Source organism: Delphinapterus leucas, chromosome 5 (genome assembly GCF_059928025.1).
Source record: "Delphinapterus leucas isolate spDelLeu-1000000601 "Yukka" chromosome 5, BTC_Dleu_Yukka2, whole genome shotgun sequence".
Classification (NCBI taxonomy): Eukaryota; Metazoa; Chordata; class Mammalia; order Artiodactyla; family Monodontidae; genus Delphinapterus; species Delphinapterus leucas.
The window spans coordinates 34,149,525-34,165,606 of record NC_143133.1 but is presented as its reverse complement, the minus strand read 5'-3'; the positions used below and the strand labels follow the sequence as shown (position 1 = coordinate 34,165,606).

At 34.7% G+C, this 16,082-nt stretch overlaps 1 protein-coding gene across 9 annotated transcripts in view; it reads left to right on the top strand.

The window, feature by feature from the left end:
- Positions 1 to 16,082, top strand: part of TET2 (tet methylcytosine dioxygenase 2) — a 133,818-nt gene that overhangs the window by 99,865 nt on the left and 17,871 nt on the right. For all 9 annotated transcript variants that reach the window (XM_089911617.1, XM_022567067.3, XM_089911618.1 and 6 more), the window contains 4 exons: positions 136 to 229; positions 869 to 1,077; positions 13,635 to 13,785; positions 15,732 to 15,821. In XM_089911617.1, coding sequence (XP_089767743.1) covers positions 136 to 229; positions 869 to 1,077; positions 13,635 to 13,785; positions 15,732 to 15,821 — 544 coding nt within the window. The remainder of the gene's footprint in view (positions 1 to 135; positions 230 to 868; positions 1,078 to 13,634; positions 13,786 to 15,731; positions 15,822 to 16,082) is intronic.

Genomic DNA, 16,082 nt, shown 5'->3' with positions numbered 1-16,082 from the left:
TTTTAAAAATAAACTATTCATTTCTCAGGATGTGGCCATAGAGTAAAATTATGCTCAAATGTTCAATATATTGGTTGCCTCTTAGATTCATTTGCTAATTTTATGTGTGTGTGTGTTTCTGTGGATTTCTTTAAGGTTTGGACAGAAGGGTAAAGCTATTAGGATTGAAAGAGTCATCTATACTGGTAAAGAAGGCAAAAGTTCTCAGGGATGTCCTATTGCCAAATGGGTAAGTGTGACTTGACAAGGCCTTTGGTCTTCAGTCTTGGGCATTTTGATTCATTCATCTAACCCTGGGAATTGGGTTATCAGATCAGAGAATCATTTATGCCAGTTGAAAGGAATATTGCTTATATTTATCACGTGTCATCTCTTAAGAAAAAGGCAGATTAGTATAAAATCATGTACAAACTGTATTTAATTGAAAAAATTTAATAGTGAGGAGGAGGTCTGTTCAAGTGCCTGCTAGAAGTGTAATTCTTCCCGGCATGTGAGGAAGAGGTCCTTCATCCTTTAAGTACCTGCAGTTAATCTTTGTCATTTTTGAAGACCTTGAACTTTAAAGTCTTGCTTGTCTTCCATCTAGCTCTGGCTTTAGTGCAGGGAGCATTGTCCCCACTGTACTGGGTCGAGTCTGCTACACCCCGAGTGCTTTTGCATCTCTCCCAGTTCTGACCCCAGGGTAAGCCCCGATGTTATAGATGGGCAGCAGAAGGCAAGTTGCAGGTGCTGGTAAATGTCGCCCTAATTGTGACCCAGACTTGAGAAAATATACAGACGTCAGTCAATACTCTCATCTGCTGCAAGTGACCCTTGTTTTGTTTTGGTTGGGGTGGTGGGTGTTGGGGTGGAATGGTGACCCGAACAGGTGGTTCGCAGAAGCTGCAGCGAGGAGAAGCTACTGTGCTTGGTGCGAGAGCGAGCTGGCCACACCTGTGAGGCTGCGGTGATTGTGATTCTCATCCTGGTGTGGGAAGGAATCCCACTGTCTCTGGCTGACAAACTGTACTCCGAGCTCACCGAGACCCTGAGGAAATACGGCACGCTCACCAATCGTCGGTGTGCCCTGAATGAAGAGTAAGTGCATCCCAGGCCTCTCTTCTCTTTCCACTGCTAGGAAAGCTTAATTGTTGGTTTGAGGGCAGAGAGTTGAAACTGCGTTTTCACATTTACAAAACAGGGATCAAAATGCCTGCTTCACAGCCATTCAGTAGGAACTTGCATTTGCTAATGCTAACGTGGATACTTCGAAGCAATTTCATTTACTAATGTTTTGTACCTTCGGACAGTGTAGCTATGAGTTAGAAGCAGCTTGCTGGAAATCTGAGTGTCTGTACCCACAAACTCAACCATACCATAAACCTGAAAATATTTATGTGTCCGCTTACTGCAAGTGACAACCGTTTAGTGTGCCTAGCCACCACATCAGTAGGTATTGACACCACTTCTGTGTAGCAGTATCTGAGACAGTTTGGTGAGAAACTTTAGGATTCCCAGCTCAAGGACTTTATATGTAACAAACATAAAAATACAAGGATTATTTATAGAAGTTCTGTAGAAACAAACTGATTTTGACTTCATTGCAAGCTAGTCCATTATTTCCATAATAATAATCAAAATCACTTCCACTTTTACTGCTACTAAATAATCAAGAAATTAGTGGCTATGGATGGGCATTATTTTTGAGGAATATGAAAATTTGGAATAGGAGAGCAAGGTATACGGTTAAATATATTTAATGCATCCAAGTGCTGGTATGGTTTTGTTTGTGTTTTTTGTTTTTTAACCTTATCTACCTGCAGGGAGTTTACATCTTCACTTGGAGAAAGCTTAATTTTTTATTTTCCTTCTGCTATGCTATTCTTGTATATCATTAAAAGAATACAGGAAAATTCACAGTGCTGCACTGAAATCCTATGTAGCTATTTTACTCACAGTCGGTACTAAAATAATTTTAATATTGCACTTTTTTCTTAGTATTTTAAATTTTTTTGGCTGCGTCGGGTCTTAGTTGAGGCATGCGGGATCTTTGGTTGTGGCGCGGCCTTCCCTCTAGTTGTGGCGTGCAGGTTTTCTCTTCTCTAGTTGTGGTTCTCGGGCTCCAGGCCACGTGGGCTCTGTAGTTCGCGGCACACAGGGCCTCCCGCTGAGGCACGCGAGCTCAGTAGTCATGGTGCGCGGGCTTCTCTAGTTGCAGCGCACGGGCTCAGTCACCCCGCGGCACGTGGGATCTTAGTTCCCTGACCAGGGATCGAACCTGCGTCCCCTACATTGGAAGGCGATTCTTTACCACTGGACCACCGGGGAAGTCCCTGCACTTCCTCCTTTAGTCACCTTTCTTCTGCGTCCACCAAACTACAAAAGAGTTTACTGAGCTTATGGAAATATTGTGCTGCTCACTGCAACAATCCATTGCTAACCAAATTTGTCCTTTTGCTGACTGTTACTCTAACTGGTATGGTTTTACTGTATATTAACATAGGTTGTCCCTCTGGGTCATTGGGGGTGGGTAGGGAGGGTTGCAAATCAACTATAAATAATCTCTTTAGGAAAGTTACTTTTCCTATATGAAAGTGTGGCTTGGCTTTCTGATAGTTATGATCCCAAAATGTCATGGTGTGTACCTCAAGGCCATCAACCCACTTTTACAAATGATAGGTTGGAAGGTAGAAGTTGCTGATTCATAAGACATGACTCAAACTTGTGGTTGACTGCTTTAGGTATAAAGTAATATTCCATTTACCCTAACATCCCTTGTTTCTCCTTTAAAAAAATGTATTTAGGTGTCTTTAATCAGAAAGAAAATGAAAGTTAAGGCATCTTGAGCTGATGTTGGTGATAGCATTTTTCTCAGGAATTCAGCGACACTGCCTTGTTTTTGTAAAGCAGACTTCCTCTTAGACTTGGTAGCTGGAACTTCTAAACCACCAAAGAACTTCTTGTGAAAATGACATTTGTTTTATTTAAATTTCTTGAAGTTTCTTGCAAACTATATTTCACATTCTTTGTAATTGATTTAATTTTTATTAATATTATACATCTTTGTTATTTTTCCCCTGAAGGCTTTTCTTTGATTCCTATAAATGCCATTGTCTGAAATAGAATTTCTTTCTATATGTCAGATTCTGTGTTAAGAACTTGCCTAAATTATGTTATTTTGCATTTTAAAACCATGAATGATGATTGGGCCAGGGTCTAAGAAAAATTAATAGGGACAAGAACAAAACTATTAAAAGATGTGCTTCAAATATTGACACTTTAAAGGCCAATCTGTATACTTTTGCTTAACTTCGTCTATAATTTCAAGATAAAGATGAGTAGTTATTTAGATGACGTTCCAGCTTTGAGCTACCTATACTTAGAGCAAGTTTCCAGAAACAAAAAATATACTTGAGGTACATGATTCAAATAGACACTTAACCAATGGCAATAGAGACTTCACTCGGATATAGCTTTTGAAGTTTCTTCTACCCTATAAAATAAGTTTTATTTCTGGAAAAAGTTAAAATTATGATTTTTTTGTGAAGAATGGAGGGTAATCTCAAATTGGGGCTGCTGACTCATTTTAATATTGAAAGCTGTGGGACCCTGATCACTGGGTTCTTATAAATCCCAGTGCCCACATGCACCATAACCACCCACTGTGAGTCTAGAAAAGAACTCCGAGAGCATCTTCCAGTGGGAAAATCAAAACGGATTTTTACATTTCCTTTGAGCCCAGCCAGCTGTTTCTCCTTTAAAGATTTCCCTTTGAGATTTTTATTTTATGACTAAGCCTAACCAATAATTTTTTGGCAAGTAAGAGTTGTGGGAGTGTATCTGTCATTATAAGGAAGTCAAAGCCAGAAATGTCTCTGCCATGCTGGGTGATATTAAAGTTTTAAAGAAACTTTATATTATAAAAATTTTCCAATATACGTAAGTGGAGGAGTGCAGTATATTTATCAACATTTTGCCAATACTATTCCATATATTCTGTGCCCCCCCACTTCCTAACCCCATCCTCACCAGTGTTTTAAAGCAAAACAGAGGCCATATCATCTAAGCTATGTTCACTTCAGTGTGTATCACTAACAGATAAGGACTTTGTTTTACAGTGTTGTAAAACAATGTTAGTTTCTACTGTACAGCAAAGTGAATCAGCTATATGTATACATATATCCCCTCTTTTTTGGATTTACTTCCCATTTAGGTCACCACAGAGCACTGAGTAGAGTTCCCTGGGCTGTACAGTAGGTTCTCATTAGTTATCTGTTTTATACATATTAGTGTATACAAGTCAATCCCAGTCTCCCAATTCATCCCACCCTTTCTTTCCCCGCCTTGGTGTCCATATGTTTTTTCCTCTATGTCAGTGTCTCTATTTCTGCCTTGCAAACAGGTTCATCTGTACCATTTTTCTAGATTCCACATATATGCATTAATACACGATATTTGTTTTTCTCTTTCTCACTTACTTCACTCTGTATGACAGTCCATCTCTAGGTCCATCCATGTTGCTGCAAATGGCACAATTTTGTTCCTTCTTATGGCTAGTATTCCATTGTATATATGTACCACATCCTCTCCATCCATTTCTCTCTCAATGGGCATTTAGGTTGCTTCCATGACCTGGCTATTGTAAATAGTGCTGCAATGAACATTGGGGTGCGTGTGTCTTTTTGAATCATGGTTTTCTCAGGGTATATGCCCAAGGACTTTTTTTTTTATATATAAACAAAACCTAGTCACAGTGTCATTATCATTCATCTCAAAATTGAGTGATTCTTTAATATCATTTAACCTTCAGACCATGTTCAAATTCCCTAATTGGATACTGTTTCCAGTGTACACATATATATACATATTAGATATACATATATATAAAGTAAAAAAATATTGACAAAAAGAAAGTCCATATCTTACATTTGATTGAGGGTTTTGAGTAGGTCCCAGTTCATGCCTATTGTCTAGTATAGTTATTGATAGAACTTCCTTTTACTCTCAAAAGTGTCCCACTTTGTAAGATACAGTATATGATTCACAAGGCTCTTTTACTTTATTATAGTTTCCCCTCTCTTTTTGATGAATTTATTTGTTAAAAAGACTGTATGAGTTGCTTTGTAAAATTTCTCACATTCTGGATTTGGCTGTGCACACTTGCTTAACTTGTTCCTGTCACCAGTATCTTCCGTACACTGGTAGTTAGAGTTAAATATGTATGTATGCATGAATGTATATATTAGCAAAATGCTTCATAAGTGGTGATGAAATAATCTTAGTTCTTCATACCCATCAAGAGGGACATAATATCTGCTTTGTTCCATTTATAGTGATGTTATGAGTGTTCAGTTGAGGAGTTGTTAGCTTGATCCACCCATCGTAAAGTTTACCAGAAAACTTCTACCTAATGGTTTAGCACATCGATCGATGATTATTACCTGTTTCCATTAGTTTGCAAATTGATAATTTTCTTATTTTTTAAAGTATAAATTTGTTATGTACATTTATTTTGCTAGTTTTTCTATTCTTGCATAAGTTTAAATGGCTGATATAATTTTTAGTTTAAATTTTGTTTTTTAAAATATTTATTTATTATTTTTGGCTGCATTGGGTCTTCGTTGCTGCGTGCAGGCTTTCTCTAGTTTAGGTGAGCAGGGGCCACTCTTCATTGCAGTACATGGGCTTCTTATTGCAGTGGCTTCTCTTGTTGCGGAGCACGGACTCTAGGCACGCGGGCTTCAGTAGTTGTGACACTCAGGCTCAGTAGTTGTGGCGCACAGGCTTAGTTGCTCCACGGCATGTGGGATCTTCCTGAACCAGGGATCAAACCTGTGTCCCCTGCATTGGCAGGCAGATTCTTAACCGCTGTGCCACCAGGGAAGTCCCTTTTTTTTTTTTTTTTTTTTAACAGAAGTCCAAAGAGGTTGAGAGTGTTTTTAAAACTCTGTTGTATAGGTAAATATTTTGATTACAATTTCTCTGATTTGTTATTTAACCATTAGCCAAATTCTGAGCCATGTTAAAATTAGGCTGCAATGTAAAAATTCTAACAATATTTGAAAGGCCCCTATAAAAATAAAGGTGCCTTTTCAGAAGCCACTTCATATAGGAAATCACCTTGAAGTCATTTTGTTATGTGTGAGTTTTTTCAATTTCTATATAATTCACACACCATAAAATTCACCCTTTTAAAGTATACAGTACAGTGCATTAGTATATTCACAAAGTTGTACAACATTTTCATTGCTTCCAAAAGGAAACCTCAAAGCCATTAGGCAATCACTTCCCATTCTCCTCCCCCGCTAAATGGCAACTACTAATCAACATTCTGTCTCTATAGATTTGTCTTTTCTGGGCTTTTCATATTAATAGAATCATACAGTATTTAATCTGTCTGGCCTCTTTCACTTAGCATAATTTTTTTTTATTTTTTTAAATTTTATTGGAGTATAGTTGATTTCCAATGTTGTGTTAGTTTCAGGTGTACAGCATAGTGATTCAGTTATACGTATACATATATTCATTCTTTCTCAGGTTCTTTTCCCATATAGGTTATTATAGGTTATTCATTCTTTTTCAGATTCTTTTCCCATATTGAGTAGAGTTTCCTGTGCTATACAGTAGATCCTTGTTGGTTATCCATTTTGTATATAGTAGTGTGTATATGTTCATCCCAAGCTCCTAATTTATCCCTCCCCCCAGCCACGTTTCCCCTTTGGTCTCCAAAAGTTTGTTTTCAAAATCTGTGAGTTTGTTTCTGTTTTGTAAATCATTTTTTAAATATTCCACATATGAGTGATATCATACGATATTTATCTGACTTACTTCACTTAGCATGATAATCTCTAGGTCCACCCATGTTGCTGCAAATGGCATTATTTTGTTCTGTTTTATGGCTGAGTAATATTCCATTGTATATATGTACCACATCTTTATCCATTCCTCTGTCGATGGGCATTTAGGTTGCTTCCGTGTCTTGGCTACTGTAAATTGCGCTGCAGTGAACACTGGGATGCATGTATCTTTTCAAATTATGGTTTCCTCTGGATACATGCCAAGGAGTGGGATCACTGGCTCATATGGTAGTTCTATTTTTAGTTTTTTAAGGAACTTCCACACTGTTCTCCATAGTGGCTATACCAATTTACATTCCCACCAACTGTATGAGGGTTCCCTTTTCTCCCCACCCTCTCCAGCATTTATTGTTTGCAGATTTTTTGATGATGGCCATTCTGACCTGTGTGAGGTGATACCTCATTGTAGTTTTGATTTGCATTTCTCTGATAATTAGTGATGCTGAGCATCTTTTCATGTGCTTTTTGGCCATCTGTATGTCTTCTGTGGAGAAATGTCTATTTAGATCTTCTGCCCATTTTTTGATTGCATTGTTTTTTTGACATAGAGCTTCATGAGTTGTTTGTATATTTTGAAGGTTAATTCCTTGTTGTCGCTTTGTTTGCAAATATCAGTATTTTCTCCCATTCTGTGGGTTGTCTTTTTGTTTCGTTTATGGCTTCCTTTACTGTGCAGAAGATTTTAAGTTTAATTAGGTCCCATTTGTTTATTTTTGTTTTTATTTTCATTACTCTAGGAGGTGAATCAAAAAAAGATGTTGCTGCAATTTATGTCAAAGAGTGTTCTGCCTCTGTTTTCCTCTGACAGTTTTATAGTGTCCAGCCTTACATTTAGGTCTTTGATCCATTTTGAGTTTATTTCTGTGTATGGTGTTAGAGAATGTTCTAATTTCCTTCTTTTACATGTAGCTTTCCAGTTTGCCCAGCACGATTTATTGAAGAGACTGTCTTTTCTCCATTGTATATTCTTGCCTCCTTTGTCATAGATTAATTGGCCATAGGTGCATGGGTTTATTTCTATTTCTGTTTTTGTGCCAGTACCAAACTGTTTTGATGACTGTAGCTTTGTAATATAGTCCGAAGTCAGGGAGTCTGATTCCTCTAGCTTCATTTTTGTTTCTCAGGATTGCTTTGGCTATTCGGGGTCTTTTGTGTTTCCATACAAATTTTAAAATTTTTTGTTCTAGTTCTGTGAAAAATGCCATTGGTAATTTGATAGAGATTGCATTGAATCTGTTTATTGCCTTGGGTAGTATAGTCATTTTCGCAATATTGATTCTTCCAATCCAAGAACATGGTATATCTCTCCATCTGTTTGTATCATCTTCGATTTCTTTCATCAGCATCTTATAGTTTTCAGAGTACAGGTCTTTTGCCTCCTTAGGTAAATTTATTCCTACATATTTTATTCCTAGGTCTTTATAATGTTTTAAAGTTTTCTCCATGTCATAACATTAGTCAGTACTTTATTCCTTTTTATGGCTGAATAATATTCCATTGCATATATGTGTACCACATTTTCTTTGTTCATCAGTTCATGGACGTTTTAGTTATTTCCACTTTTTGGTTATATGAATAATGCTGCTATGAATATCTCTGTACAGGTTTCTTTATAGATATATATTTTCAGTTCTCTTGGGTGTATACCTAGGAGTGACAATTTTGGTCATATGGTAACTATGTTTAACTTTTTGAGGAACTGCCAAACTGTTTTCCAAAACAGCTGCACCACTCTTCATGCCTACCAACAATATATGGAGGTTCTGATGTTTCCACATTTTCACCAAAACTACTTATTGGCTGCCTTTATTTATTTATTTTATTTATTATACCCCTTCCAGTGGGTATAATGTGTATCTCATGGTTTTGATTTGCATTTCCCTAATGAGTAATGATGTTAGTCATTATTTCATTTGCTATTGGCTATTCGTATATCTTCGTTGAAGAAATCCTTTCTTAAATATTTGCTCCTTTTTAAATTAATTGTTTTTTGAGTTATAAGAGTTCTTTATATATTCTGGATACTAGAACTCATCAGATACATGGTTTGCAGATATTTTCTCATTCTGTAGGTTGTCTCTTCATTTGATGATATCCTTGAAGCACAAAAGTTTTAAATTTTGATGAAGTCAGCTTTTTTAAATTAACTGCTTGTACTTTCAGTGTCATATTTAAGAAATCATTGCCTAATCCGGGGTATTAAAGATTTACCCCAATGTTTTCTTCCCAGAGTATTATAGTTTTAGCTCTTCCATTTAGGCCTTTGATCACTGTTAAGAGTTCAACTTCATTTTTTTGCATGTGACTATCCAGTTGTCTCAGCACCATTTGTTGAAGAGACTGTTTTTTCCATATTGAATGGTCTTCTCATTCTTGTTGAAAATTGACAAAGATGTATGTGTCATTTCAGGATTCTTCTATTCCATTAATTTACATATCTATCCTTATGCCAATACTACATGTTGTTGATTGCTGTAGTTGCTATAGTAAGTTTTGAAGTTGGGCTGTATAAATCTTCCAACTGTTTTTCTTTTACAGGATCTTTACAGTATCCTACAGGATACTCTGGGTCCTTTTCATGTCCCTATGAATTTTAGGATGAACTTAATAATTTCCCCATCTGGGATTTTGACAGAGGTTCTGTTGAATCAGCAAATTAATTGGGAAGTGTTGACATCTTAACAATATTAAGTCTTCCTATTTATTAGCATAGGATGACTTTACATTTATTTAGGCTTTTATTTTCTTTCAGTGATGTTTTATAGTCTTCAGTGTACAAGTCCTACACATCTTTTGTCAAATTTCTAAATATTTTATTCTTTTTGATGCTGTTTTAAGTAGAATTGTTTTGATTTTTTTTTGGATTGTTCATTGCCAGGATACACTTACACAGTTCGGTTTTATATATTAATCTTATATCCTACAAGCTTATTTAACTAGTTTATTAGTGCCAAATTTTTTTGGTGGATTCCTTAGGATTTATACATACAAAATCATGTCATCTACAAATAGAGATAGTTTAATTTCTTCATTTCCAATCTAGGTGTCTACTTTTTTCTTTTTCTTTTTTTTGATGCTTTTGCATAATTTCCCTGGCTACAACCTACAGTAGATATTGAACAGAATTAGCAACAGCAAGCAGCTATTGCTTCTCTCTGATTTCTTTCAGCTTTTCACCATTAGGTATGATGCTAAATGTAGGGTTTTTGTAAATGTTCTTTGTCAGGTTGAGGAAGATTTTTTTTTTTCTATTCTTAGGTTGAGTATTTTTATCATGAAAGGGTGTTGTACTTTTCTCAAATGCTTTTTCTGCATTTCACTTTGTTAATGTATTTCATATTGATTGATTTTTATACATTGGACCAACACTGCATTTATGGGATAGATATTACTTGGCCATAATGTATACTTTTTGTATATGTTGCTGGATTCCATTTGCTAGTATCTTATTGAGGATTTTTTCATCTATATTGATAAGGGATATTGGTCTATAGTTTTCTTGTGATGTCTTTGTTTTTGGTTTCAGGGTAATACTGGATTCATAGAATACATTGAAAAGGGTTCCCTCTTATATTATTTGGAAGAATTTGTAAAGGATTGGGGCTAATTTTTTAAATGTTCAGTGGAATTCACCAGCAAAATCATGTACTCCTGGGCTTATCCTCGTGGGAAGTTTTTTGATTACTAATTCAGTCTTTTTGTTATAGGTCTATTCAGATTTTCTATTTCTTCTTGAGTCAGTTTCAGTAGTTTGTGCTTTCTGGGAATTTGTCCATTTCATCTAAATTATCTAACCTGTTGATAGATCATTTTTATAGTATTCCCTTATAATGCTTTTTATAAGGTCATTGGTAGTATCCTCTGTTTCATTTCTAATTTTTTAGTAATTTGGGTCTTCTCTCTTTTTCTTGGTCAGTCTAGCTAGTTTTGTCTACCAAGACCTCAGGCAGCCGCAGTGTTCAACAATTGCCTCTGACTATTTTCAACAAATATCTCCAGTGGGGAAAAGGCTATATACAATAGGTGAACTCCAAGTCAGATCAAATGAAGAAAGCCTTGCCAGTGGTGTCTTCTAGAGAACTACCAAATAGGTAAAATAATGACATTTCTCTAGGAATGGGGCTTTGGAGGATATCCAGCCTAATTCTGCCCTCTCCAGTGGTTGCCAACCTGCTGATTTTCACCATAAATGTGGGCTGTTGGTTTTCAAGGGTGTCGTGGAGTTCTGGGGACAGTGGAAATAGGGCAAGTTAAAACACTGTAAAGCTTAGCTTCTTACCAAAATTTCATTGCCTTTCTTGAAGAAATGCTTCCAGGACTGCTGCAAGTCTTTTGTTAATTTCCATATTTCTGAAGAGTTGATTCTGACCATATTTACCAGGTTTCCTTTTGCTTTTGTGGAGGAGGGTATTTTCAGAGATCCTCATTCTGCCGTTTTTGCTGACATCTGTAAAATTGTAACTTCTAATTATAACATTCCTTCTACATTTATTAGACGGAATTCTTTAAAGAACTTTTCATTATCAACTGTTTGGTTACCATTAAATATAATTTGTAAACAAATGACAGAATAATGCATGGTAAGTATCTTTAGTTGTGAAATTTCAAAATAGTGATTTGGTGCCTTTGTAACCATCCAAAAATGATCAGTTAGTTTGTTCTTTCTTTTTGGTATCATTATTAACTCATTTGAAAAAAAAAACCCTCATGAATTTTAACCTACATTCATTTCAATGAGAAATGATATTTAGAGATCACAGTATGTGTCCAGATGTGCCCATTGCTACAAAGATATTGTTACTTTAGGCATTTTCAGTGGACTGATATAGGAAGTAATTTTTTTTTGAAAGAGAAAATTTGAGCTTTTTAATTCATATCGTGAGTTCATACTATTTCTTGTTCATAGGATTTTACAGGATATTTGCTTATCTTTAGACTTATTTCATCTTACACTGAAATTCTTATTTTTGACATTAACAATGATTTCTTCATGTCACAACATACATAAGTAATTTCAAAATAATATCATTACTACAAATAAGACTACTGCTGTCCAATGAGGTCAGGAGAGCCATACATAAACAAACGATCCACTTCTTAACATGTATCCAAAGGAAATGAATCATTATCTCAAAGGGATATCTGCATTCCAGTTGCAGCATTATTCACAGTAACCAAGGTGTGGAGACAACCTAAGTGTCCATCAATGGATAAATGGATAAAAATGTGGTTTGTGAACACACGCAGAGGAATATTATTCAGCTTTTAAAAAAGGAAATCCTGCCATTTTCAACAACATGGATGAATCTGGAGGGGATTATACTAAGTGAAATAAGCCAGACAGAAAAAGACAGATACCTGATATTACTTATATGTGGAATCAAAAACAAAAGTCAAACTCACAGAAACAGAGTAGAAAAGTTGTGAGAGGCTGGGCGATGACGGAAATAGGGAGAGGTTGGTAAAAGGATATATATAATCTTTCAGTTATAAAATGAGTAAGGTCTGAGGATCTAATGACTATAGTTGATAACACCTTACTATATAACTGAAATTTGCTAAAAGAGTTGAACTTAAATGTTCATTGCAAGAAAAAAAAATATGCGAGGTGATAGATGTGTTAATTAACTTGATGGGAAAATCCTTTCATAATATATGCTTGTATCAAATCATCATGTTGTATACTTTAAATATCTTAGTTTTATTTGTCAATTATACCTCAATACAGCTGTGAAAAAATACCTACTGAATATAGTTTTCCTAGTGGGTTGTTTTATCCTGTTTTTAATGTTTGGTTTCTTTGTTTGTCTGTTTATTGCCCTTAGGATATAACTGACTTGGGATGTGAAGTCACAATACTGTATTTTAGCTAAAAACTAGAAAGTACTCAAATGCCCATCAATGGTGGAACGATTAATTTGTGGCATATCCATATAATAGAAACTGTACTCAGTGAATAAATACATCAATATAAAGTATAACTACATGCAACAATGTGGATAGATATTCCAAACAATGTTGAAGAAAAGAAGACACAAATAGGCTTATACTAGATAACTGCATATACATGTGTATTGTTATGTATATATGTATGTATATGTGTACATATATATATACATATACACATACAGTTTTGCCTATTTTTATACTACATTATAGAAATATATAGCATACTATATGTAGTATAAAAATAGTCAAAACTATACATATGTGTGTGTACTATACTATACATTGTATAAAAATGGGCAAAACTATATATATACACACACACATTTATATACACACATACACACTAAATTCAGTAGGCTTATAGTATATATAGTATAAAAATAGGCATATATATACACACACATACATACACTATATTCAGTAGGAATATAGTATATTTTATATAGGATAAAAGTAGGCAGAGCTAATCTCTTCTGACAGAAGTTACTGTTAGGAGGACAATGCCTGGAAGGAAATATAAGATGGGATTTAGGAGTGCAAGTATATGTTTTGTTTCTTAGTTTGAGTGGCACTCACTTGTGTATGTTTCATTTGTGAGCGATTAGAAGCTATAAAATTATGTGTACTTTCTCTGTGTGTATTATACTACAATAAAATATTTGTTCAAGTTGTCTTTTAAAGCCAATCGAAATAGTTCTTTTCTAATGTGATTGTGGCACAGCTTAATATAGAGTTAGACTTCTTTCAAAACTATTTGCATTCATTTTGGAATGTAGACACCCAGAATATGAGATTGATAGCCTGGACAGTGCTATCCATAGTCATGAACTTGGTTCTTTGATTTCTCAGGAGAACGTGTGCCTGTCAGGGGCTGGACCCAGAGACCTGTGGTGCCTCCTTTTCTTTTGGTTGTTCATGGAGCATGTACTACAATGGATGTAAGTTTGCCAGGAGCAAGATCCCAAGAAAATTTAAGCTGCTTGGGGATGACCCAAAAGAGGTTTGTTTACTTCCTGATGTATAATCTGTTCATTTTTCATGGAGAATTGATGAGCACAGATGAAGTGAACAATATAATATACTCAAACTCTCATTAACAGAGAATTTCATCTCGGAGATAGATCAGTAAAATTTTGGCTAAACGGTAGGCACACATAATAATATTTTATAAAATTAGCATAATAACAACCATGTGATACTAAAGTAATAAAGTTTGATCAACATAAACTATACTTATGGCCTTTTACACTTATTCTTTGTCTTCTATGTAAACTCCAGAGTTTCACACAGCTGTCATTTCCATCTTAAAACTAAATATTACTACTTCAGTGTTAGAACTTTCATCTTTTGAACCTGAATTATAGAAATCATGTTCGTGACTGCCACATTCATAAAAGTCCATTTCTAGTCACAGTTTCAACCCATGAGATTTGATGCCTTAATGTTACTATAATAAATGCATTCAAGTAACTAAAACATATTTAGATTTTAATATAAAGGTGTAGTTGAAATAAATGAACATTGATTTCTCATTGACATCACTGGTTTTTGTCCTTCTCTAGAATATATATTTCTCAAAATATAACTTGTAGATTGGTATCACGTTTAACAATCTTTGTGTAGCATGTATTCTAGAGTATGCTAATTGAATAATCAGAAAACCTCAGTATATTTAGCATTCATATATGATCAAATTTTTAGTAAATCTATACATGTTATAATTTTCTTTCAAATTTTAAATGCAATTGAAATATGCAATTATACTATTGATATAATAATTTTTATATGTCCCTTTGAAAAATTCGTTAGCTTTATTATTTGTAACTATAATAGTAAGTGGAAGTTTAATAAAGTGCAAAAGCTCTTCAAGTCATGATATAAATTTTTCATAGAATCATAACATTTTAATAAGCTGTATTAATGTGCTAGATATCTTCTTTGCATACGAAAACACAAATATTTGATAAACCTAATGAATAGCAATTTTGCCTGCTGTCTTACACTTTTAATTTTCACACTGGAGAGCATTTTCTCCACTACTTCATAAATGTTTATCACTCTGTGTTTCATGTAAACAAATGCAGGGGATGGCTAGTGACATCCTCCCTCTGTTAGGTAGGAGGACTCCAGTCAGAAACCTCCTCACCTTCTAAAATGCAAGCAAGTATACCTCTGCCAGCTGCTTACATCTCCCAAGGTTTTTAGAGAAATATCAATGTGAAATGAGAACTTCTAAGTATGAATAGAACAACTGAGTATCATCCCCTACCATTTAAAAAAGCATGTTCTTTGCTTGGGGTTGGGGGCGAATATACCCGAACAGTTTTCCTCTCAAGTAAACTTTACAAAGTTTTTCATATATACCACATTATAGTTCTTAGGGTTTTATTCATATTTGAATCACATAGTAATTTTTAGTTCTATGGAGTGATCATTTCAAATTTTGTAATGCTATTTTTATAAACATTTAAAATATAAAGATTAGAAATAGATTAAAACAAATCCTTTCAATAGCTCATCTTCCTCGGCCACTAATTGGAGAAGAATAGAGAATGTGACCTTTTAAAGACCGTATGGCTTCATTCTCCTAATCCTACTACCAGCATAGACTTATATTAATAAAATGCCAGATATCTGCATGCAAAGTAGAAAATTGATTAATCTCATGTAAATACCAAAGAGCTAGACACTTAACAGCACATACAAAAATAGGTCTATGCTTTTCACTTAGAAATAGTCACCTTAAGATGATATTTAGTTATTGGGTTGGCCAATGTTATGGGAAAACCCCGAACAAACTTTTTGGCCAAGCCGATATTTAATGAGACGGTACATATTTGTGATTTGGATCTAAGATATAGGGGAAAAAATCTAATTGATAGCCTCTCTCATATATGGATAGAATGGATTTAGAATTTAATATGTAGAATTATTCATTTTATACAGGAAGAGAAACTGGAGTCTCATTTACAAAACCTGTCCACTCTTATGGCACCAACATACAAGAAACTTGCACCTGATGCATATAATAATCAGGTAAGTTTAAACAGTTATTGACAATGATTAGAACACTTTACTTCCTCATTATTGATGGCCTATCTTTCCAAAAATATTTTTGAAGTAACGATTTTCCTTCATTTTTCTAACTTTTTCTCTTCCTAATTGTTGAAACCACTGCAGTGTTCTGTTTTTGATATATGAATATTTGATATATGAAAATTATACCATCCAAAAGAGTATATTTTTGGTCTTTTAATCTGTAAAGATAATGAGCTTTTAAGGCTCACAAGCTATTTT